Raw genomic sequence first — 26,510 nt, forward strand, 5'->3', positions numbered from 1 at the left:
TTTTAAAGTTTGAAATGTACATACAGAAAGAATGTGTAAAATAAGTATCATTTAAAGGTAAACATCTTTAATTGCCAGCTTAAGAAATCAACTGGAACCAGTACCTTAGCAGCTTTCTGCTTGTCTTTCACTGATTACAGTGCTCCTTCCACCCCACAGGGTACCAGGATCTTGATTTCTTGTTAATCACTCTTTTCATTATGATCTTACCACACATGCATCTGTCTCTAAACAATATATTATTTGGTTTTGGAGTCATAGCGTATGTTTTCTTTTGTGACTTAATTCTTTTAGTAATGCATGTTTTTTAGATTCACACATTGCATTTATTCAGCTAGTATGCCCTTGCATGGCTATACCTGTTTTTAGCTGATGTCCATTCTGATTTGTCAGTTTCTGTGCTATCTGGTTATTAAATATTTTGAAAATCATCCCTGGATTCACTCATTTGATATGTGTCCTCTCTAATATTCTGTTGTGTGAATTTACTGCAATTTATTTATTCTGATGTTGAATGTTTGAATGGTTTTCTTTTCTTTTCTTTTCTTTTTTTTTTTTTTTTTGGTATTGTTAAGCAATGCTACATGGAATATTCTTTTTTTTTTTTTTTTTTTTCAACGTTTATTTATTTTTGGGACAGAGAGAGACAGAGCATGAACGGGGGAGGGGCAGAGAGAGAGGGAGACACAGAATCGGAAACAGGCTCCAGGCTCTGAGCCATCAGCCCAGAGCCTGACGCGGGGCTCGAACTCACGGACCGTGAGATCGTGACCTGGCTGAAGTCGGACGCTTAACCGACTGCGCCACCCAGGCGCCCCACTACATGGAATATTCTTATAACACATCTCCTATTATACCTGCACAAGGGCATGCACTCTCTCTAGGGCATATACCAAGAGGTGGACTGCTCGGTCACTTGGTATACACATCCCCAAATTTACTTGGAAATGTCACTGCTCCCAAAATATTTGTATCGATTTACACTCCCACCAGCTTCCTCCTTGCTGCACATCCTTAATAACATTCAGTACTATCTGGCCTTATTTTCCCAATCCAGTGAATGTGACGTGATATTTCATTGTGGTTTTGTTTGCTTTTCCGTGATTACTAATGACGTTAAATGCCTTTTCATTTGAACAATTATGAACTATTTGTGTTTCCTCTTCGGTAAAAATGCTGGTTCATGTCTTTTGCTCATTTGTCTGTTGGATTATTTGTTTTTTTCTAACTGATTTATAGGAATTCTTTAAGTATATGGCTGTATGAATTGAATATGTCTTCTCAGTTTATAGCTTGTCTTTGTGCTTTCTTGATGATTGTCTTTTGTTCAACAGCATTTCTTCATTTTAATGTAATTTCAGTCTTTTCCTTAAAGCTTTATGCTTTCTGCATCTTTAATCTTTCTCAATATGGAGATCATAAAATGTCCTATGTTATCTTCCAAACAACGTTCAGTTTTGCCTTCCATGTTTAAATCTTTTGTTATCTGAATTTTTTGTTTGTTTAAATGGTTTAGAATAGGGATCCAATTTCATTATTTTTTCAATATGGATAACCAATTGTCCTTGTGTCATATATTAAATAGTCCCCTTCCCTGTGAACACGCAAACTCAGTCTGTCACACATGAAGGTTTCATGTGTGTATGATATGTTTCCAGGTCCTTTATTAGGTTCAGTTGGTCTGTTTATTTTGACAACCACACCGTGTAAATTGCAACTGCTTTAGTAGAAGTTTGAAAATGTTAACATATAAATTTAAATCCCCACTCTATCTTGTTCTTCAAGAATATTTTGTGTTTTTTTAGAGCCTTTTGTGCTTTTGTATAAATTTTCTTTACTATTTTTATTTTGTAGTAAAATATATAAAACTTATAATTTGCCATTTTTGCCATAGTTTAGTGCACTGATTCAGTGGCATTAATTACATCACAATGTTCTACAATGTTACCACTATCTGGTTCCCAAACTCGGTTTCTCCAAATGGAAACTCTATACCCATTATGCAATAACTCTCTCTTAGTTCTTTTTCAGTCACTGGTAACTTCTAATCTTTGTATGCATTTGTCTTTTTACAGATATTCTAAGTAATTGGAATCATACAATGTTTGTCTTTTTGAGTCTGGTTTATTTTACTTACCACAATGTTTTCAAGGTTCACCTATGTCATAGTGTCAATCAGAACCTCATTCCTTTTTATGGCTGAACAAGATGACATTGTGTGTAAATACCATATTTTGCTTATCCATCATCTGTGATGGGGTACTAGGGTTATTACCATCTTTTGTGTATTGTGAATAATACTGCTCTGAAATTGGCACAAATATCTGAGCCCCTATTTCCAATTCTTTTGAGTATGTAGGAGTTGCAATGCTGAGTCATATGGTTATTCTACATTTAGCTTTTAGATGAACTGTGTAATTGTTTTTCCACGGTGCTTCCTCATTTGTATAAACTTTAGAGTCAGATTGTCAAATAAAGTTTCTGTTGGGATTTTTTGTCACTGTATTCAAATCTTCAGATCTTTCGAGGGTGATAGACATGTTATGAAATTGAGTATTCTCCTCCAATTATATAGTATATCTATTTAGGAGGGCTTTTAAAAACGTCTTTTGATAAAATTTTACAGTGTCTTCATAGGAATCTTGTACATCTTTTGTTGTATTCTTAGTTTCTTTATATTTTTTAATTTCTATTGCTAATTTTTTACAAACTAAATTTCCTGATTGTTGCTGGTGTTCTGAAATACAGTTTTTGAATACTTTTGTTTCTTCCCTCCTACTTTTTATTTGTTTTCTTTTCTTTACTGCACTGGTGGACCCAAAGTACAATGTTAAATAGAAGCCTTTTTTTTTGGTCTTGTTCCTAATCTTAGAAGGATAGTTTTCGACTATTAACCATTAAGTTTGATGTTTGCTTTGGTTTTTGTTTATTTGTTTGTAGATAACTTTTTTCAACTTGAGGAAGTTTTCTTCTATCTGATTTTCAGTGAATGGCTGTTGAACTTTGGAGAGTGATTTTTCTGCATCAGACTGAGACAATCATATTTTTTCTCCTTTAATCTCTTAATGGGATAATTTCTACTATTATATAAATATTAACCAATGATGCATTTTCTAGGTTAAATGCAAGTTAGTATAATAGGTTATCTGTTTTATACATTACTGGATCCTGTTTGGTAATTCTTGGGAGGGGCATTTTTACATCTGTGTTTATAAATGGATTGGGTATTGTTCTTTCTTTTATATTCTGAAGTGGTTTTTGTAAGATTGAATTAATTGTTCTTTGAATGTTTGGAAGACCACATCTGTAAAGCCATCTGGACATTTGTAGAGGAGGTTTTAAATCTCTGATTCAATCTTTTTAAAGCTATGGATTGTTAAGATTTTTCATTTTTTCTGATGTCAAGTTTGGTAAGGTTCCCTCACCCCACCTCCAATCTCTATCCATTTCCTTTAGGTTTAAAAATTTCATGGCATAAACTGAAGTTGTTCATAATACCCTCTATTTAATCTCTGTAGTAGCTATAGGTATGTCCCTTTTTTCATCCCTAAATTTATTTAGTAGGTCCTTCCTTTCTTTCCTTTTTTGAATAATTTTGCCAGAGGTTTACCAGCCTTCTGAAACACCGGCTTTTGGTTTACTTAATCTTCTCTGTTGTATTTTTTTTTTCATTAATGTTTGCTTTTTATTGCCTCCTACTTTTTTAAATGTTTATTTATTCTGAGAGAGAGAGGCAGAGAGAGAGAGAGAGAGAGAGAGAGAGAGAGACAGACAGACAGAATCCAAGCAGGCTCCACGCTGTCAGCGCAGAGCTGATGCGAGGCTCTATCCCACAAACACGTGAGATCATGACCTGAGCTGAAATCAAGAGTTGGTTGCTCAGCTGATGGAACCACCCAGGCGCCCCTTTCCTCCTACTTTCTATGGGTTTATTATGCTGTAATTTGTTGAACTTCTGAAGTTGGATGCTTAATTCATTTTTTTTTGAGACTTTTAAATTCTTTAAGTGTGTTAGACTATATATTTTCTTGTAAGTACCTCTTTAGCTCTCCTCCTCCTTTTGATAAGCAGTATGTTGTTATTTTACAGTCTTAATATTTTATACTTTTCACTATCATTTCTTATTTGGCCCATTAGTTGTTTGGGAAAATATTTTAAATTTCTGTGCTATTTTTGTAATTAGGTTTCTGTTACTAATTTCTAACTTAATTGTGTCATACAGTGTAATCTATGTCTATCTATGTCTCTCTGTTGCCAGTCCTTTCAAATATGTTGAGACTTGCTTTAAGGACTAGCATATGACCAGTTTTCATAAATATACCATTAGGTCTTAAAAATATGTATATATTCTAATTATCAGGTAAAGTGTTTTATTTATGTCTATTTTATCAATCTGCTGATTGTGTTGTTCAAAGCTCCTTTATCTTTTTTGATTATTTTATTTCCTCTTCCATCAGTTACTGTAACAGGTCTTTAAAACTCATACTCTGACTATAGATTTGTTAATTTCTCCCTGTGATCCTGTCAGTTTTTACTTTAATGTATTTTAGGCTGCCTCTTTATATGTATATGAACTTAGAATTATTATATCTTTCTGGATAATTGAACATTTTATTATTTTGTAGTGATCCTCTTTATCTGTAGTAGTATTACTTTCCTTAAAATATTTTCTCAGTACATCTATACCAATTTTCTATACCAATTTTTGTCTAGTCTAACATTTTGTATATTTTATCTGAAGAGTTTAGCCTATTTTCACTTAATGTGATTCTGATATACTATTTTCATCAAATGTGTTTATGTGTTTTATTTTCCCCTCCTCTCTCTTTTCCTCCTGCTTCTTAACTTTTTCATTTTGAGGATTGTTTAAGGAGTTTTTCGTTCTCTTTCCTTTTTTTTTTTTTTTTTGGTCTTTGCTTGTGTAGAAATTATATGATTTATTTCTAACCATGTGGGAACTACTCTCTTTCAACATGAATACTTCACAAAGTTCAAAGTTAATAGTTTTCCTTCTTCCCAGAGAGTTCAGTTACTTGAGAAGGTTTTAAGTCCAGTCACCCTTTTCCCTAGGTAGTCCTTTCCTGTTTCCCTCTCCTTAAGCATAAAAAAAAGTTTAGCCCATTTTTGTGGGTTTAAATTTACCCATACATTTACTAGTATCTCATCATACTATTTCTTATGACATTTCAGATCTTTAATTGCATATCATTTTTCTTTTGCTTGAAATAGCTGTTAGAATTTCTTTTCTTGGGGTGCTTAGGTGGCACAGTCAGTTGAGTATCTGACTCTTGGTTTCAGCTCAGGTCATGATCTCATGGTTTGTGAGTTCGAGCCCCTTATTGGGCTCTGCATTGATGGTGTGGAGCCTGCTTGGGATTCTCTCTCCTTCTCTCTGAGCCTTCTTGTGCTCTCCCTCTCTCTCTTGCAAAATAAATAAACTTAAGAAAAATTTTTAAAATTTCTTTTATTTTTTTTAAGTAGGCTCCACACCTACTGTGGGGCTTGAACTCACTGCTCTGGGATTAAGACTCTGGTGCTCTGGGGGCGCCTGGGTGGCTCAGTCGGTTAAGCAGCCGACTTGGGCTCAGGTCATGATTTCGCGGTCCATGAGTTCGAGCCCCGCGTCGGGCTCTGTGCTGACAGCTCAGAGCCTGGAGCCTGTTTCAGATTCTGTGTCTCCCTCTCTCTTACCCTCCCCTGTTCATGCTCTGTCTCTCTCTGTCTCAAAAATAAATAAACGTTAAAAAAAATTTTTTTTTAAAAAAAGAGTCTGGTGCTCTGGGCACCTGAGTGGCTCTGTCAGTTAAGCGTCAGACTTGGCTTAGGTCGTGATCTCATGGTTTATTAGTTCAAGCCCTGTATCTGGCTCTACAGAGCCTGCTTGGGATTCTTTCTCTCTTCCAATCTCTCTGCCCCTCCCCTATTCTCTCTCTCTCTCAAAATAAATAAATAAACTAAAAAAAAAAAGTTGGATGCTCTACTAACTGAGCCAACCAGGCGCCCCTAGAATTTCTTTAAATGAGGGTCAGTTATTGGCCAGCTGTCTCAACTTATGTTTGTCTGAAAATTTCTTTATTTTACTTTGGTTCTTAAAATATATTTTCACGGGGTGTAGAATTCTAGGTTGAGAGTTACTTTCATTAAACATATTGGCTAATACTTAGTCTTGGTTGTTAATGGGAATTCAGTCATTAGTTGCCATTTTGTTTGAAGGTGATTTGTTTTTTATCTGGCTGTTGTTAATATGTTTTTCTTTGATATTCTGCAGTTTTACTGTGATGTATCATGGTATGGATTTCTATTTATTCTGCTTGCAACTTGTTATGACTTCCTAGATCTCAAGGATTGTTGATGTTCAACGATTTTGTAAAAGAGCCTTTGTCTCTTCAAATATTGCCTCTTATTCTCTCTATTACATGCTAATGAAATTCTGGTTAGACTTAGTTCTTCTCTCTCTTTTTCCATGTCTGTTTTTAAAAAAATATATTCCATCTCTCTGGGTCATATTTCTGGATAAATCAGTTAACAAATTGTCTTTTTTAGGGTCATCTTCACAGAGCAATTTTAGTGAAAAGATGGGCTCAGAAGCCAGATTAATCTGGATTGATGAGAGAATGTGAGGTGAAACAGGAGGGACATTCACTGTAGTTAACATGGAAGTTTTATTGTGGAGGGAGCCAAGAAATAGGAGATGGGGTTAAGGGAGAGTTTGTTTGTTTTTAAAGATGAGGGATATCAAGGCATGTTTGGACATCAATAGGAATGATCATAGAGAAGGAAAACTTAATGATGTAGAAAAGAGGGGATAATTTAGGAATGAAATCTCTGAGAAAATGAGAGGGAACGAAGTCCAAATTTTTCACTTCTGTGATTCTTTTGTGTTTTTGCACCACCCCATTTAAAGATTAGTGAAAGGGATATATTTTTAGGTTTACTTATTTTTTGAGAGAGAAAGAGTGTGAGCAAGGGAGGGGGAGAGAGAGGGGGAGAGAGAGATATTCCCAAACAGGTTCTGTACTGGCAGTGCAGGGCTCGACTCATGAACTGTGAGAACATGCCCTAAACCGGAATCAAGAATCGGACATTTAACTAATTGAGCCACCCAGGTGCCCTCAAAGAGATTTTTTTTTTTTCAATCAGGCTAAGGTGAGTCTGTAGTCAGTTTAACAAGTATTATTCACTTATCCATTCACTCCTCAATCAACAAACATTACATTTGCCTTTTATGTGCGAGGTACTGTGCTCCACTCTCAGAACAGAATTATAACAAGATAAACATGACCCATGCGCTCGTGCTCATGAAGCTTATAGGTTAGTGGTAGTGGTGGGTGGGTGTGATACAAAGGGCTTGGAAGTGAAGTACAGTACTGCAGGAGAGCAATTAATTGGGACCTTAATCCCGTAACCTCATTCTGGGAGATTAGAGAAGCAACGTTTAAACTGATTTCCAAAGAATGAGCAGCTATCCAGGCAAATTCCGGAAGAGCATTCCAAGAAGAAAGATGAGCACAGATGAAGGCCCTGTTGAAGCAAGGAATTTGCAGAGATTTAGGAACTGAAAGAAGACTAGAGCATAGTGAGTAAAAGGCAAGATAACCTTTGGAGGGATAGCATGTGCCATATAATGCAGAATCATAGAAATTTTAGACAATCCTGGGAGCAGTGGGAAAGCATTGAGGGACTTAAGGAGAATAGTCACAATCTATTTTCATACTGTTTCTGTTGTAAAGGTGTATACATGAGGCTACTGGACCCTGATGCCATTAAATCTTAGGATCATACAGTTACCACACTCCTTACAATTATTTGTTTACTTATCCATCTAATAGGGCTTCCACAGCCAGACATGAGTGAAAGTTTCCTTGGAATTAATACAATGGTTTTCTTCTTTGTGCATGTGAGTGTGTGTGTGTGTGTGTGTGTGTGTGTGTGTGTGTGTGTGTGAGGTAGGGGGAGGAAGGGGAGAGAGAGAAAGGTGGTGGCAGGGGTCAGATACTTGGTAGTCAAGATACTTTTTTTTTTTAATTTAACAAGCCAATGAGAAAACTAACCAACTCTTTTTAGCATATTAATAATTTACTCATCATACAGTCTTAGAAATTCTTAAACTGCTATCTTTTAAACTAGTTATTTTTGAATTATTTTACAGACTAATAAGTTATGGTGGATTTATGTAAGAATTTGTTTTAATCCCTAAATTTTTACACTTAAAATAAGTAAGATTTCTCTATTCTTATTTCTCTTTTCATCACAAATGTCAGAATGTACTATTCTGTTGATGTTATCTGCTTCTTTAGAGATTATTTGGATTCTGAGTTGTCATTTTGACTAAATTTATCTTGCTCCTTAGATTCTATATTTAATGAACACCTAACACTATGCCTTGCACATAGTAGGCACTCAAAAAATATGCTCAGTAAATCAAAATATCTGATAGAGTCGTCTTAATTATAGGTTATAAAAATTTACTTCCTTATTTCCTTCCTTTCATCCAAAATATATTGCCCTCTTTTGATAATTCCTTTTCTTCCTGACTTTGTAGTCTTCAGTATTCTGCTCTGAATGTTATTATTTTGCCATTTTCCCTTACTCCAAATCCCTTTTATTTTATTTTTTTTTTTCAACACGAAGCTCATCCAAATCCCTTTTAAAGGTTTAATTGACCTGAGTCTTTTTCTTGAGACTCGTATACTTGCTATTTTGTATTCTAAACCTTTCTTGTTTGCCCACTTTCTCTTAGAAAATGTCTTTTTTTCTCCTTTTTTTTTGACCTATCTTAGTTTAAATCAAAGAAACCCTCTCGGAGCCTGTTTATGATTTTGTGTCTTGCAGCATTTTAATCACAGATTTCCCATCTTGAGGAACCATTTAATTGTTACTGTGTAATTGATAAACATAATTTTATGTATTCTGTTTTTAGTCAATTGAAGACAATGAAGTATATTTGCCTAATGATGAAATTTGGACCTATGATATTGATAGTGGGTTGTGGTAAGTAATTTTAAATTGCAGAATGTCCAATCTTAAAATCTGATTTAAATATTTTCATAGACTACAGGGAATTTAAGACCAAACTTAGAACATACTGCAACATTTAGCATGACCCTTTCCTTTTCTTTGAATGCTTTATTCTCTCTGGCTCTTTCTTTCGCCTACTCCCTTCCTCTCTCTGCTCGTTCTTCATTGTTTACCATTCCTCTCAAGGTTCAGTCAACCCCAGAAGACTTTGCTTTGTTGTACCAGTTAATTCCCAATTCTAGTGACACCTGAAGATTTTGCAATTTTTTTCCCCAGTAGGTTGAAAAATCTTTACCATGGGTTAGAGTTTTTACCGTATTGGCTATCAGTGCATTTCAATTACAGTTGTCAATGGCAATTTTCACTGAAAGAGTACTCATGGAGTTCAAAGGGAATTTTAATTTGCCTTTCTAGAAAGTCATGGAATTCCATGTTATTCTTGCTGCAGGACCATGCACCTCATGGAAGGAGAACTCCCTACCTCCATGTCAGGAAGTTGTGGTGTTTGCATTAATGGAAAGCTGTACGTTTTTGGAGGATATGATGACAAAGGATACAGCAATCGAGTAATATTTTCTTTCAATTCAGGAGTGCAGCAAAATGTAATATTCAGTGTATCACTTAATCTCGCGTACAGATATTTAAAGGAGAAGATATATGTAGAAAATCTTAAGCTTACAAGGTTTTAAAAATAGAGTGAAAATGCAGCCATTGTGTTCGTCTCTTCCATGCCTTTCTGCTTCAGAGTTTGCTTCCTGCTTAGTTGGTGTCTATAGGGCAGAGCATGATGAGAAAAGATCCATTTCAGTATGTTTTATATGTCATTTTTGCTTCTAAAACACAGCTTTCTTTTTTTTATTAACTTTACAATGAAAAATTTTACCTTGCAAAAAGAAAAAAAAAGTTATATTATTAAGTTTTGGATCACATATCCCTCAGACACAGACTTGATTTTTAAATGCCCTGTCTGCTAATGGTGTTCTTCTCTTTTAAAAGCTTTATTTTGTTAATTTGCGAACAAGAGATGGAACCTACGTTTGGGAAAAAATCACCAATTTTGAAGGACAACCACCCACACCACGTGATAAACTTTCTTGCTGGGTATATAAAGACAGGTAATATGGCAGAATCATCTCATTAAGTACACTTTAGCAAGGGTGGTGGCTGAAATAGAGAAAACTTGAAAGTCTGAATTTTTTCAAGATGTAATTACAAACTCGTTTTGACTCTGTTGGTAATGGCAGTTCTGCATCCTGGGTAAGAGCCATGTCATAAAAATAAGCATTGTGGATGCAACTATTTTTTGTAATAAATTTATTATTTAATTAAAATTTCTAAATAGTTAACACATTCACATGGTTCAAAACTCAAGACCATATTAAAAAGTCTACAGTGAAAGGTCTGGCTCCCACCCCTGTCCCTATCCACTCTGTTCCCCCCCACCATGCACAAATAGCTGCTTCAATTAACATCTTTTGTATTCTTACATCAGTGGTTCTCAAACTTGTCTGCAATTGTAATCACCTGGGGATTTTTTTTTTTTAATTTCAAAGCCCAGGTGATACTTTACACTAATTAAATGATCATCTCTAGGGTTATGATGTTTTGAAACTCCTCAGGTGATTCCAAGATGCAGACAGGTTTGGAAGCCACTGCCATCAGTGTTACTTTATGCAAATAGAAGCAAATACGTAGGAGTGTGTGCACGTATTCCTTTTTTCTCTCTCTTCCTTACACAAATAGCAGTGTATTCTGTATACTCTTGTGCACCCTGCTGCTTCCATTAGTTAGCAGTGTACCATGGAGATCTTTCATCTTTCTGAATCCCTAGTTAGAAAGCTGATTTTCTTCCTCCTTCCTTTTTTCTTCCTTCCTTCCTTTTTTTCTTTCGTAGCTGCATAGCATTCCCCTTTGAGGACATACCGTGGTTTATATAACCTTTCCCCTGAAAATGAAATAACACTTAGATTATTTCTGTTCCTTTGCTGTTACAAACTATGCTTTAATGAATTTAAATGAAATGTATCCATTGGATAAAATTAGATTGCCTTTATAATTCTGACAAATGTTTAGTTTGCCAAAGCTGTTTTAACAAAGTACCATAAACTAAGGGCCTTAAACAACAGAAATGTGCTTTCTCATGTTTCTAGAAACTGGAAGTACGAGATCAAAGGGTCAGCACAATTGGTTCCTTCTCTAGGTTTTGAGAAAAATTTATTCCATGCCTCTCCCCTAACTTATGGTGATTTGCTGGCAAACTTAAAAAAAATTTTTTTTTAATGTTTTATTTATTTTTGAGTGACAGAGATGGAGTGTGAGCAGGGGAGGGGCAGAGAAAGAGGGAGACCCAGAATCCATGAAGCAGATTCCAGGCTCTGAGCTGTCAGCCCAGAGCCAATGCAAGCCTTGAAACTGTGAACCACAAGATCATGACCTGAGCTGAAGTTGGAGGCTTAACCAACTGAGCCACCCAGGTGCCCCATTTCTGCTGGCAATCTTTGATGTTCTTGGGCATGTAGAGACATCACTCTGATCTCTGCTTTCATGTTCACATAGGATTCTCTCTATCTATTCTTATCTGTCTCCAGATTTTCCCTTTTTATAGACACCAGTCATGCTGGGTTAGGGCCTTCCCTAATGACCTCATTTTAACTTGATTGCCTCTATAAAGAACCTATCTCCAAATAAGGTCATATTCTGAGATACAGGGGCAGGGGGCAGGCATTAGGACTTGAACATGAATTTTGGAAGAACACAATGAAACACATAGCAATAGATTTTGCCAATTTTTCCTCCATATAAGTGGGGCCATTTTGCATTCTCAACAATGGAATGCTTATTTCTCCATAGTCTTGCCAAGAGTTTGTTGGCAAACTCAGATTGTTTGTTTGTTTGCCATACTGATAGATGAGAAATGTCTCAGTCTTATTTTCATTTTCACTGAAACAATTTTTGTGAGTTTGAATGTATTTTCATATATTTAAGGGAAATTTTGATTTCTTTTTCTCTGAACTATTTGTGTCCTTTGCTAATTATTTTCTATTTGAGTTTTGCTTTTATAAACTCAGTTTCTAGGAGTTATTTATGTATTAAGGAAATTAGTGTTTGACTATGATATGATATGGTATGAATATATTTTTTCCAATTTGTCATTTGTCTTTTGAGTTTGCTTATTACTATGTGTTCTACATGCATTAAGCAGATTGTTAAAACTTACTTAGATAAATTTATCAATAATTTCTTTTTTTACCAATAATTTCTTTTATGGCTTGTTGATCTTGAATCTTGATTGCAAAGTTATACATTAATTCACCAATGTATTTTTCTCTAGTACTTTTGTCATTTTATTTTTTACATTTGAATTGTTGATTCATTTGGGGCTTATTCTGAGAATGGTATGAGATATGGATCCAGGTTTATCTTTTTCTGAATGGCTACCTGTCTGTAACTCAGTTATTTCAGATGCTACCTTTATCATGTATTTACCTAATTTTCATTGGTATTTGGATCTGAGTTTTCTATTCTGTTCCATTGATCTGTTAATGTATAAATACTTCACCAGTTTAGATATTGAAGCTCTACAGAACATTCTTATAGGACTATTATAAATCATAAGTGTATACCTTAAGTAGTTATCACAAAATGACATACTTATGTAACCACCACTCAAGTAAAGAAAGAACATCATCAACACTGTAGAATCCTTCATTATGTCCACTCCTAATGAGTATGCTCAGCCCCCTTCCTAAAGGAAACCATTATCCTGACTTCTGGTATCCTAAATTAGTTATCGTTTTTTATATTTTATATATTTTTGTTTTTTTATGTTGTATATGGCATCCTATAGAATTTATATTTTAACCAAAATTATATTTTTGAGATTCATTCATGATGTTGTATGTACCTATGGTTTGTTTTCTTTCCTATATGTTATTATATTAAATGAAATACTGCAATGTATTTATTCATTCTGTTGTTGATAGACATTTGGGTCATTTCTATTTTTTGACTCTTCGGAATAATATAGCTATGAGCATTCTTCTATGTATTTTGGTACATAAGCGTTAACATTTCTGTTGGGCATGTATCTCTTTATTCTCTAAATGGTATAATCTGATTTCAATATAGTCTAATTTATCATTTTTTCCCTCATGGTTAGTGCTTTTGTGTCCTAGACTTAATTGATCCTAACCTTACAAAGTATGTTTTTGGTCCTTTGAAGTTTTTCTTGTTCACATATACAAGGAACTGGTAACAGTGGTTGCCCCAGGCAGGGAAATTGAGTGACTGAGAGTAGGAGAGGGTCTTACTTTTTACTACACCTTTTTAAAAAGTCATGATAAAATACATGTAACATAAAATTTGCCATTTTAACCATACGTAAGCGTCCAGTGCAGTGGACAATTACATTCACAGGATTGTACAACCATCACCAGTACATCAAACCTTGGATTGCCAGTAATGTGTTCTGCAAGACAAGCAAACGTTTCTAATAATTAAAAAAAATTTTTTTTAATGTTCATTGATTTTTGAGAGAGAGAGAGAGAGCGCACATTGGAGAGGGGCAGAGAGAGAGGGAGACACAGAATCTGAAGCAGACTCCAGGCTCTGAACTGCCAGCACAGAGCCCAATGCAAGGCTCGAATTCACGAACTGCGAAATCATGACCTGAGCCAAAGTCCGACGCTTGACTGACTGAGCCACCCAGGTGCCCCTCTAATAAATTTTAACTTGATAAACAAGCAGTGTCTTGCAATACAAGTAGTACATGATGCCGATTGTCCCATGATCACAACTAAGCCAATGGTTCTTGAAATTTGCTTTGATATACAAGTGCTTTGGATTACAAGCATGTTTCTGGAATGAATTATGCTGTCAAACCAAGGTTTTCTGTATTTAGTTAAAAAATTTATCATCACTCCAAACAGAGACTCTGTAGACATTAAGCAATACCTCCCCGTTCCCTCTTCGCCCCAAGTTCTGGTAACCTCTAATCTACTTTCTACCTGCATGAATTTGCCTGTTACAGATATTTCATGGAAGTAGAATCATTCAATGTTTGTTTTTTAGTGTCTGGCTTATTTCACTTAAAATATTTTCAAAGTTCACTATGTTGTGTGTATTGGGGCTTCTTCCTTTTTAAGGCTGAATAACATTCCATTGTATGCCCTGTTACATATTTGTTTATCTGTTCATCTGTTGATGAACATTTGTTTCCACCTTTTGGTTATTGTGAATAATGCTGCTGTGAACATTGGCTTACAAGTATTGTTTGAGTCCCTGTTTTCAATTCTAACAGTAGAATTTTCAGGTCATATGGTAATTCTATGTTTAATTTTTTGAGGAAGCACCAAACTGTTTTTTACAGTGACTATGCCATTTTATATTCCCACTGGCATTGTACATGGGTTCTAACTTCTCCATATCCTTGCCAACACTTGCCATTTCTTCCTTTATTTCTTTTTTCTTTTTATTTTTCTTTTTAAAAAATAATAGGCAGGGGTACCTGGTTGTCTCAGTTGGTTAAGCATCTGTCTTCAGCTCAGGTCATGATATCACGGTTTGTGGGTTTCAGCCCCGCATTGGGCTCTGTGCTGACAGCTCAGAGCCTGGAGCCTGCTTTAGATTCTGTGTCTCCTTCTCTCGCTGCCCCTTCCCTGCTCATGTTCTGTCTGTCTGTCTCTCTCTCAAAAAATAAAATAAAAATTAAAAATAATAGGCATCATAGTGGATGTGAAGTAGTGTTCATTGTGGTTTTAATTTGTATTTCCCCAGAGACTAATGATGTTGACCATTTTTCATATGCCCGTTGGCCATTTGTAGATCTTCTTTGGAGAAATGTCTATTCAAGCCCTTTGCTCGTTTTTAAAAATTGGGTTGTCTTTTTGTTGTTGAGTTATAGGAGTTCTTTACTTATTCTGGATATTAATCTCTTATTGGATATATGTAGTTTTCTTTTGTTGTAATGTTTTTGGCTGGCTTGCCTCATAGAATGAGTTAGGAAATGTTCTTGCCTCTTCATTTCTTTTTAAAAAGACTTTGAGAAGGTTGGTATTAATTATTCTATAAATGTTTGATATCATTTATCACTGAAGCCATCTGGTCCTGGGCTTTTCTTTGTTGGTGGGTTTTTTGATTACTGATTCAATCTCCTTATTATAGTTTTATTCAGTTTTTCTATTTCTTAGAAACCATTTCTAATAGTGTCTTTCCAGAAATTTTTCTATTTCATCTAAATTATCCAGTATGTTGGCATAGTTTTTTGTAGTATTCTCTTAAAATCCTTTTAATTTCTGTAATGTTGATAATAATATCCCCTCTGTCATTTCCAATTTTAGTGCTTGGAGTTTTCTCTTTTTTTCTTTGTCAGCCTAGCTAAAGATTTGTCAATTGTGTTGATCTTTTCAGAGAACCAACTTTTAGTTTGTTGTTTTTCTTCCTATTTACTATTTTGCTTATACCCTTTAATTAAACTAAACCCTTCCTTCTGTTATCTTTGGGTTTAGTTTGCTCTTCTCTTTTTTGTTCCTTAATGTGTACAGTTCTGTTATTGATTTGAGATCTTTTAAATAAATTGTAGGCATTTACAGCTATAAAATTCCCTCTGAGTGCCATCTTCATTGTACATCATAAGTTTTGTTTTATTGCATTTTCTTTTTTGTTTGTTTTATTGTGTTTTCATTCATTTCAAGGTAATTTTTAATTTCCTTTGTGACTTTTTTCTCTACCCATTAGGTTGACAGGTTGTTTGTTTGTTTTTTCCTTTCAGCACTTTAAAGATTTTATGACATTGCTTTTGGCCTCCATTTTTCTGGTGAGAAATTCACTCTCATTCGTGTTTTTGTTCCCCGGTATATGTCTTTTTACTCTGGCTTTTCTTTATTTGTTCTTTATTTTTGCTCTTCATTGATTTGATTAAAATGTTCCGACCTGGGGGAGCATGGATAGCTCAGCTGGCTAAGCTTCCAACTCTTGATTTCGGCTCAGGTCATGATCTCCTAGCCCCATGTTGTTGTTGGCACTGAGTGTGGGGCCTGCTTGGAATTCTTTCTCTCTCCCTCTCTCTGCCCCTCCCCCACTCATACTTGTGCACATGCTCTCTCTCTCAATAAATAAATAAACTTTTTTCTTTTCTTTTCTTTTTTTTTTTTTTTTTTTTTACAAATGTTCCTGCTTGTAGTTTCCTTTGTATTTACCCAGATTGGAGTGTGCTGAGCTTGGGTTGGTGGGTTTATATCTTTCATCAGTTTTAGAAACCTCTTAGTAATTTTCAAGTATTTCTTCTACACATTTATTTGTCCCTCCATCTCTAAGGGCTCCTGTTTAGTGCACATTAGGCTATTTGATATTGTTCCACAGAGCTTGGGCTCTCTGGGTTTCCCCCCCTCCCCTTTTCTTCTCTTTGTTTTAATTTGAATACTTTTTATTAACCTCTTGACCTATCTTCAAGTTCACTGGTATTTTCCATTGCTATGTCCAGTCTCCTATGAAGCCTATTTATTCAAGTCTTTATTTCTTACATTTTCCCCCATTTTCAGCATTTCCACTTAGTGGTTATTTTTCATCATTCTGTGTCTCTGCTGGAATTGTTCTGTTCTTCCTGCATTTTGTCCACATTTTACAAACTAGGTCTGTTATCATCTTTATCATAGTTTATCATAGTTATTGTAAATGCCATGCTGACCACCTTGTGGTCAGCTTATATTGACTCTTTGCTCTCTTGATCATAGGTTATTTATTTATTTGTTTATTTATTTTACCTTTTCATGTATCTTGTATTTTTTTTTTACCACGTGCTAGACATTCTGGGTGAAAGAATGGTAAAGATTGGAAAAAATGATATTTATCTTCAGAAAAGGACATGTCCTTTATGTTTTTCTCAAGCTGCTAGAGTGGGAGTTCAGTCAGTCTCATTTGTAGCTGATTTGTGTTTGAGGCTGTTATAATTTTAGTTTGATTCCATTGTACAACTGGCTTCAGATGTTTTGAGGCAAGATCAGGACTTTCCTTTGCTAGGACCCCACGTTTGAGCATTGCAGATTTTCCAAAGATGTTCTGCTGTGCTTCACAGAGTTCCAAGCCTCAGAACCGTGGAAGATCTCTCCCTGTTTTATAGCCTCATTGGTAGGTCTTTGGATTACTAGGGAGTTCTCTTTGCTCTCCAGTCCCCCCTTTTGCTTTCCTACCTTAGGAGATCATTTTCAGCCTTGTATGTCCTCCTCTGGGCTTTTGAGAGCAGGCATCCTGTGTGCTGCAATGGCTTGGTATGCTTCTGAGGTATTTCCGTCAGCTCTTCTGTCCTGATCTCAAATATTAGTAGACTCAGTTTAGTAGATTATTGCCTATTGGTGACCAACCATGAGCTCTCTGAAGACTATGTGAAAGACTTGTCAAGTGGATTCAATCTCCCACTGTGCTGATTTTCTTAAGATTCTAATTTGCCATGCCAGCCTACATGCAGCTATTAAAATTTTGGGTGTCTTTTACAAAGCCTATCTGTCCCGGATTCTTCCTCCTCTTGCTATTGCACCAGGAATGAAAGCAGCTGTGCGTGTGTCTCTTCTCTCCTATTGAGAACTCATCACTTTCTGGCATTAGTTCATTTAGGATTCTTCCCTTCTCTCCTTGATTTTTTTTAAACTGTGGTTTTGTAGTTTATTTGGCTTGTTTAGATTACTAGGGGGAAAGAGAGATGAGCTCCTTTGCAAACAGACTGGAAATAGAACATCTGAAATGTGTTCTCTTGTACTTGTTTTTCAGATTAATATATTTTGGTGGCTATGGGTGTAGGAGACACAGTGAACTCCAGGACTGTTTTGATGTTCATGATGCATCTTGGGTAAGACAGTAACCACTGTTTACATTTTCCTCAAATTTAGTATCCCCTTAAAGTCTCTAGACACAATGAGCCCAATCTTTCTCAGTTTAAATTGCCATAATTGACACTGTGAAAAAAAAATGTGTTTTCTTTCTTTTGGATTTAGATTCAGTTGGAGGAAGTTCTCTCACCTAGTGGTATTAGCCTTCATGGCTACTGGCAGAGTAATTTCTTACATTCATCACTCACACCTGCTTCTGTTAGACAAGTGGTGACTTTAGCACAACTTGGAAAAACTTTGTTCATAGATAACCAGAATGGCTGTTGCTGATACACACCTCCTTTTAGGTATGTCCACCAGAACTATTCATAGCTCAGACTGGCCTCTGTAATGCAGTAAATTGATAGTGACATTACCTTTCCTACGTTTTACTGGTTAGAGAATAATCTATTACTAATGAAATAAGACATGACATAAAAATGAAACCTTTTAAAAGATAACTTAAAATTTTTTTAATGTTTATTTATTTTTGAGAGAGATAGAGACAGAGAAAGACAGAGGGGTAGGGGCAGAGAGAGAGAGAGGGAAACAGAATCTGAAGCAGGTCCAGGCTGCGAACTGTCAGCACAGAGCCCAATGCGGGGCTCACACCCTTGAACCGAGAGATCATGACCTGAGCTGAAATGGGACTCTCAACCAACTGAGCCACTCAGGCGCCCCTAAAAGATAACTGTAAAAACCATTGATCCCAGGGGTGCCTGGCTGGCTCAGTCGGTGAAGCATGTGACTCTTAATCTTGGGTTTGAAAGTTCAAGCCCCATGTTGGGTATACAGATTACTTAAAAATAAAATCTTAAGCTAAACCAAACCAAACAAACACAACATTGATCCCAGCACCAAAATACATAGTAACTATTTGGTTTTACCTTCTACTAGCATATAGTATTTTTGTACATTATAATATAAATATATATGTACACTTCATGTATATGTTTTTGTATATGGGTATTTAAAAAGTTCCCTGTGTATTTCCATGGTTTTTGAGTTTTAAAATAAAATATGTGTAAAGCTTTGCTACTTATAGTATTACTGATAATTTTCAGAACTATACATCCCCATTACTTCTATCTAATTTTTTTACTCATTTTTTTTCTCCTCTAGTACAGGTTAGGCTAAGGATCATGTCCTGAAGTTTCTGGTGTACCAGTAGATTTTTTTCTCTTAGATTTTAAATTAAGTAAATCATTTAGTTTGTTTAATTTGTTTGACAAGTCCTGCCAAAAATGAATGATGTATTTCTGGCATAGAACATAAAACCAACAGAGTGGTAAGCTAGAGTAGTAACAGAGGATTTCAACAATCCAGAGATGCTAAATATAGTATAACTGCTAAATGGGTACCTCACTGACAGTTTTGTTTCCTAGAAGACAAAGAAGAGAGTGAGCACAAGTTTGACCTATATGAACAAACTGCTTGGTTAAATAGAAGTGGTTGGAACTCTTTGGAAACAAGAACCATGGTCCCCTAAAGTTCCTAATTGCAAAGATTAGGAATTCAGAGCATGTACTCTAGGAAAACAGATTGCAAAATATAAATGTCATTCTGTCCTCTGCAAGTTTAAAAGAGACAATCCTTGAGAGGATTGGCAGGTTATCAATGAGTAAAGTTATGATTCACTGGAAGCAATGCTATGAGAGGACAAGTTGCCAGGTGGTGGCTGTTACTGGCCTGGAGGCGACACTTTGTGAGCCACTGCTGTATGCGTTAGCTTTATGACTATGCTAACACTTAACTCTATTTTTGTAATGGTGCCTATTATTTCACTGGTAAATATGCAATTAAATTTATAACATTAATCTAAAAATTATAAAAGCTTTTAAATATTTAAAAAACTTCTGTTTTAGGAAGAACAGATATTCTGGGGGTGGCATAATGATGTTCATATATTTGATACAAAGACACGGAGTTGGTTCCAACCAGAAATTAAAGTAAGTATTGTAAAAAGTTACCTTTCTTTATATTGATATATCCATTGATAGTTTAAAAGGATACAGTTTTGCTAAGTTATTTGGATTTTAGCAATTGAGTTTATATTTATATATTAAGGGGGTCCCCGAGTACTGTCACTAGTAGTTTTTTTTTAATCACCTATTTTTCTCCAGGTTAGCTAAGGTTTTCTAGAAAAATCTTCTAAAGAGGGTTCCATCATCATTCTTTAGCCACGAGTGTGATGTCCTTATTTAATAATGGCACTTTTAAAGTGTCCTTTTATAATGAAGTCCACAATTTTAAAAAGCCCATATTTCATAAACTCTTGAAATCTACATGCGGTTATAGCATGACAAAAAAATACATTATTAATACTCTTTCAAGTGCTGGTGAACAAACACAAATTCAAGTTGGTTTAAGATATAACGAATTTTCATATGGGGAGAAGTCTGTTTTGGAGTGGCTCACACAGTGGAAGAGCCCCAAGGGCTTGAGCCTCAGGAACTTGCCCAAGTTACTCAACAGCAACAATGTTTTCCATCTCTGTTAGTTTCTCTCTGCTTCTCTTTATATGCTAGCTCCATTCTGTCTACTGCAGACCAGCCAGCTCTTTTAGGAGGGAATATGGTCCTGGCTATCCAAACAGTCTTTTCTACTGGTGCTGTATTCTTTCAATGTCTACATATAAGTCTTAGAAAAGGACTCTGGTTGTATTTGGGCATGTTCCCACTCTCTACATTGGTCCCTGTTGCCAAGGGGATAATTGGTTTAGGCCCAAGTCTCAGGCCTACCCTAAGGGAGCAGGATTTTGTGGCTGATGAACTCACCAGAACTGTGCAGAATGGAATGCTGAACAGGAAAAACCAAAATTGTCCACTAATATGCATATATGACATACATACATTAGAATTTTAAGATTTATGTCTTTTGTTAATGAAATAAAAGCATTTTATCTCTGTTCACATAATTATATTGGAACAAGCAAGTGCAGAGAAAATTGTTGAGAATGGATCTACTGAAACTCATCCTAGATCTTTTTCAGGCATCTGTACCCTCTATTTAGAGAAAAATCAGGGATCTATAGCTATTGAAGGTGAATTTCTTTTTTTTAATTTAATTTAATTTAATTTAATTTAATTTAATTTAATTTATTTATTTTTTAATATATGAAATTTATTGTCAAATTGGTTTCCATTTGAAGGCGAATTTCTAGAACATGCTCCTGTAGGGGCACCTGGCTGGCCCAGTTGATGGAGCATGCAACTCTTGGTCTCAGGATCATGAGATCAAGTTCCATGTTGGGCTGGAGCCTACTTAAAAAAACAAAAAAAAGGATGTGCTCCTGGGGATGAGGGAGCTGAGGTACTTATATTTGAACTTCAAGTCTTTCTCTGGCTCCTTCTTTCCCTTCTTACCTCAGTTCATAGCCCTCCCTTCCTGCTGTAGTAGTCTTACATGCACATGTCCCTAATTTGGTTCATATTTACCAATATTTTCACTGTAATTTCTCTGATGATTTCTTCAAATTAGTTTTTATATTATTTATATTTTATCTGAAAGTTTTTCTGACATGGTTGTAGCTGGAATCCACTCTCTTCATTTTTTAGGGACACCTTTAAATTACTTTATTATTTCCAAATATCAACATCAAAAGACAAGGCAGCATGGTAGAGTGTACCAATTATTGGTGTAAAAGTTGAAAAAAATTGGAATTGCATTCTAATTCTGTCATAAAAGAGCTATGTCCTTCAGAAAAGCCATGTAGTGTGTGATCTGTAAAATAGAAGGGTTGAAGGTGTTTTTCCTACATGGGATTTTTATCCCTTAAGAACAGTATGTTAGTAATTGGGATCTTTGAGTTATTTTCAGTATTTCAAGCAACTTAATAAGCATTGCGCATTATTTATGCAGTTACAGATTAATGCAGATGCCGTTTCTTTGTTTTTGTTTAGAATTATGTGAACTCATTCAGAAGCTTTAGGTGGTTTTGAGATGTATTTGATAAAAATTCAATATTTGTTGCATGATAGATATGTTTATAGTAGAATAATTTTTCCAAAATTTCAGATCAGGGGTGGGGTAATAATAAAAACTATGTTTTGCTGGAATGACTGGGGACCACATTTCAGAAGGTTCTCTCTCATTTATTTAAGTGTTAAATTGGTAATATCTGAATAATTTCTTACTGTATTGGTTTCGGGACAGTGATTCAAGTAAGCCTGAAAAGTCGAGGAAATTCTGATATTGAATGTAGAGTTTAAACTTCTTGTGCCCACATTCAGTAGCCAATGTGCTGAAAATGTTGAAAAGGTTCTTTTAGAACTTGGAATGAAATGCATAAACAAAGACTCCTACCATGAACACGTGGAAATTATGCAGAAAAATTTCTCTTAGAATCTCATTAATTCATCTACCCATTATGCTCTGTCTTTACCCACGAATACAAAACTTCTCCAGAGAAAAGATCTGCTGTATTTGTTCAAAGTAAAGTATAGAAAACTGTTATTAGTTAATGGGAAGAGTTTTAGCAAGCTACAAAGGACTGTTTGGCTTAAAGCAAGAGTGAAAGTTTTACTGTGGAATTTGAGATATCAAGAGTTTTAGGGGGGCAGATTTAATTTTTCAGGGTCTCTGAGATTATCACACTGTGCACTGCTTGCTCACAATATTACCTCAGGGGTGGGGGGGGCGGGGAAAGGGAAGTGAGGAAAGAATAGTTTAAATTTGATTTTTAAATAGTTATATTTTGGGGCGCCTGGGTGGCGCAGTCGGTTAGGTGTCCGACTTCAGCCAGGTCACAATCTCGCGGTCCGTGGGTTCGAGCCCCGCGTCGGACTCTGGGCTGATGGCTCAGAGCCTGGAGCCTGTTTCTGTGTCTCCCTCTCTCTCTGCCCCTCCCCCGTTCATGCTCTGTCTCTCTCTGTCCCAAAAATGAATAAACGTTGAAAAAAAAATTTATTCTAAATATATTTCAAGGTGAAATTTACATGAAATTTTATTTTGCCAAATAGTGTCAGGCATTTAAGAAAAACACTTTATTCATTTTTTTAAATTTTATTTTTTATTTTTTAAAATTTACATCCAAATTAGTTAGCATGTAGTGCAACAGTGATTTCAGGAGTAGATTCCTTAATGCCCCTTACCCATTTAGCCCATTCCCTTATGTTCATCTGTTTTGTATCTTAAAGTCCTCAGATGAGTGAAGTCATATGATTTTTGTCTTTCTCTGACTAATTTCACTTGGCATAATACCCTCCAGTTCCATCCACGTAGTTGCAAATGGCAAGATTTCATTCTTTTTGATTGCCAAGTAGTACTCCATTATATATATATGTATATATATATATACACATACATACATACATACATACATACATACCACATCTTTATCCATTCATCCATCAATGGACATTTGGGCTCTTTCCATACTTTGGACTTTTGTGAATTATTGAATTATAGTGCTGCTATAAACAGGGGGGTGCATGTGTCCCTTCAAAACAGCACATCTGTATCCCTTGGATAAATGCCTAGTAGTGCAATCGCTGGGTCGTAGGGTAGTTCTATTTTTAGTTTTTTGAGAAACCTCCATACTGTTTTCCAGAGTGGCTGCACCAGTTTGCATTCCCACCAGCAGTGCAAAAGAGATCCTCTTTCTCCGCATCCTCGCCAACATCTGTTGTTGCCTGAGTTGTTAATGTTAGCCATTCTGACAGGTGTAAGGTGGTATCTCATTGTGGTTTTGATTTGTATTTCCCTGATGATGAGTGATGTTGAGCATTTTTTCATGTGTCGGTTGGCCATCTGGATGTCTTCTTTGGAGAAGTGTCTATTCATGTCTTTTGCCCATTTCTTCACTGGATTATTTGTCTTTTGGGTGTTGAGTTTGGTAAGTTCTTTACAGATTTTGATACTAACCCTTTAGCTGATATGTCATTTGCAAATATCTTCTCCCATTCTGTTGGTTGCCTTTTAGTTTTGCTGATTGTTTCCTTCTCTGTGCAGAAGCTTTTTTATTTTGATGAGGTCCCAGTAGTTCATTTTTGCTTTTGTTTCTCTTGCCTCTGGAGACATGTTGAGTAAGAAGTTGCTGAGGCCAAGGTCAAAGAGGTTTTTGCCTGCTTTCCCCTCGAGGATTTTCATGGCTTCCTGTCTTGCATTTAGGTCTTTCATCCATTTTGAGTTTATTTTTGTGTATGGTGTAAGAAAGTGGTCCAGGTTCATTCTTCTGCATGTCGCTGTCCAGTTTTCCCTGCACCACTTGCTGAAGAGACTGTCTTTGTTCCACTGGATATTCTTTCCTGCTTTGTCAATGATTAGTTGGCCATACATTTGTAGGTCCATTTCTGGGTTCTCTATTCTGTTCCATCATTTTATTCATTTTTTAATGTTTGAGAGAGAGAGAGAGAGAGAGAGAGAGAAAGCAGGGGAGGGACAGAGAGAGAGGGGAGACACAGAATCTGAAGCAGGCTCCAGGCTCTGAGCTGGCAGCACAGAGCTCAATATGGGGCTCTAACTCACAAACCATGAGATCCTAACCTGAACCGGAGTCAAATCTCAACCGAGGGAGCCACCCAGGTACCCCTAAGAAAAACACTTTAAAAAGTAAAGGGAAGCAAAAATAATATAAAAACAGGGAGGGGGACAAAACAGAAGAGACTCATAAATATGGAGAACAAACTGAGGGTTACTGGAGGGGTTGTGGGAGGGGGGAATGAGCTGAATGGGGAAGGGACACTAAGGAATCTACTCCTGAAATCATTGTTTCACTACATGCTAACTAATTTTTTTTTTTTAATTTTTTTTTTCAACGTTTATTTATTTTTGGGACAGAGAGAGACAGAGCATGAACGGGGGAGGGGCAGAGAGAGAGGGAGACACAGAATCGGAAACAGGCTCCAGGCTCTGAGCCATCAGCCCAGAGCCCAACGCGGGGCTCGAACTCACGGACCGCAAGATCGTGACCTGGCTGAAGTCGGACGCTTAACCGACTGTGCCACCCAGGCGCCCCCATGCTAACTAATTTTGATGTATATTTTAAAAAATAAAAAATAAAAGTAAAAAAAAAAGTAAAGATCAGGGTGAGTAAATTTCATTCTTGAAGAGCAGTATTTATCTATAATCATTACTATTTACAATTAACTTTTTTTAATGTTTATTTATTTTGAGTGAGAGAGAGAGCAATTAGTAGGGAAGGGTCAGAGAGAGAGGGAGAGAGAGAGAGAGAATACCAAGCAGACTTCATGCTGTCAACACAGAGCCATACGTGGGGTTCATTATCACCAACCGTGAGATCATGACTTGAGCTGAAACCAAAAGTCAGGTGCTTAACCAACTAAGTCACCCAGGCGTCCCTACAATGAACTTTTGCATCAGGGTGTTTATCGAATTATAGGGGTAATGGTGACTAGGTAGTCAGGTATTTCTCATACTGAGCATGAGTGTGACTTCCTTAGAGATGTTTCAAGTTTTGCACTCTGTTTCCTCCTCTCTGCCTGCAGGGTGGAGTCCCACCGCAGCCGCGAGCCGCGCACACGTGTGCAGTTCTTGGAAATAAGGGCTATATCTTTGGCGGACGTGTTTTGGTTAGTGTTTTTAATGAAAATGATATTTTTATGTGTGCTTCTGCTCACAAAAATTATTTTCTGATTTGGGGGAACAACTGAACATTCAAAGTATCTAGGTAAATAAAATACCATTCAATAATAAATTTTATTTATCTTCCATCCCCTAAACAGACTATATATGAGTAATCACACATGATTTATAAATCATATTTTAATGAGGAGAATCTTTCACTTCTGTGCATAACCAGAAAAGCTTAATGTCTTAACCTTAAATCCTATTAGTTTAAGGCTTTTTCTTCCTTTCTCCCTTGACACATTAATTGGGTAGCTCTATAGTAATTTGATTAATGCTTAGCATTGTTTCTTCATATGTAAACTTCTGATGCTAATAAGTAAAAATAAGTAAGATGGAGATAGTCTATCTTTAACCTGAAATAATTTTAAAACCAAAATTTTAGTCCATGAAAAATGTGAAACAGGGACTAATTTAACACACTTTTATTTTAGCAAACTAGGATGAATGATTTGCACTGTCTGAACTTAGATACCTGGACTTGGTCTGGAAGGTACGTTTGAAATTTAAGTATGTTTTAATCGAAAGGCATTTGTGTGTGTGTGTGTGTGTGTGTGTGTGTGTGTGTGTGTTTGGGATCATAATCCAAATTTGAGTTTCTAAAACTGAATTAGTATCTTTTTCCTTCAGATTATATGTCTAAGCAAGGAATATACAGATTTAAATGCAGAGTTTGTTCTTAACCAAATTATATAAAACATGAGAATACCAGAGGTTGAAACTTGATTATGTAAAAGTACTGGTTTTATTCTAAGTATTCTTGAGAACTGGCCAGTAGAGGAAACGAAGGAACAGTTTGTTGGTGTCATCACAAGTAAACAGATAATGAAGTATGTAAAAGATATTTTTTGTGGTTCAAAATATACATTTAACAATAGAATAAATATATTTAGGTATCACTTCAGCTGTTCATGTAATGATATGGAATCAGAGCCATATATTATTCCAAAATAGAAATACCATTAAAAATGAAACTCCAGGGGCGCCTGGGTGGCGCAGTCGGTTAAGCGTCCGACTTCAGCCAGGTCACGCTCTCGCGTTCCGTGA

The 26,510-nt window shown here is 35.9% G+C and overlaps 1 protein-coding gene across 3 annotated transcripts in view; it reads left to right on the forward strand.

The window, feature by feature from the left end:
- Positions 1-26,510, forward strand: part of KLHDC1 (kelch domain containing 1) — a 55,818-nt gene that overhangs the window by 5,663 nt on the left and 23,645 nt on the right. For 2 of the 3 annotated variants that reach the window (XM_045450905.1, XM_045450907.1), the window contains exons 2-8: positions 8,921-8,991; positions 9,467-9,620; positions 10,015-10,133; positions 17,779-17,857; positions 19,742-19,825; positions 25,325-25,408; positions 25,898-25,956. In XM_045450905.1, the coding sequence (XP_045306861.1) occupies positions 8,921-8,991; positions 9,467-9,620; positions 10,015-10,133; positions 17,779-17,857; positions 19,742-19,825; positions 25,325-25,408; positions 25,898-25,956 (650 nt within the window). The remainder of the gene's footprint in view (positions 1-8,920; positions 8,992-9,466; positions 9,621-10,014; positions 10,134-17,778; positions 17,858-19,741; positions 19,826-25,324; positions 25,409-25,897; positions 25,957-26,510) is intronic. The other variant, XM_045450906.1, reaches the window with a different exon arrangement.

Source organism: Leopardus geoffroyi, chromosome B3 (genome assembly GCF_018350155.1).
Source record: "Leopardus geoffroyi isolate Oge1 chromosome B3, O.geoffroyi_Oge1_pat1.0, whole genome shotgun sequence".
In the NCBI taxonomy this organism is placed as follows: domain Eukaryota; kingdom Metazoa; phylum Chordata; class Mammalia; order Carnivora; family Felidae; genus Leopardus; species Leopardus geoffroyi.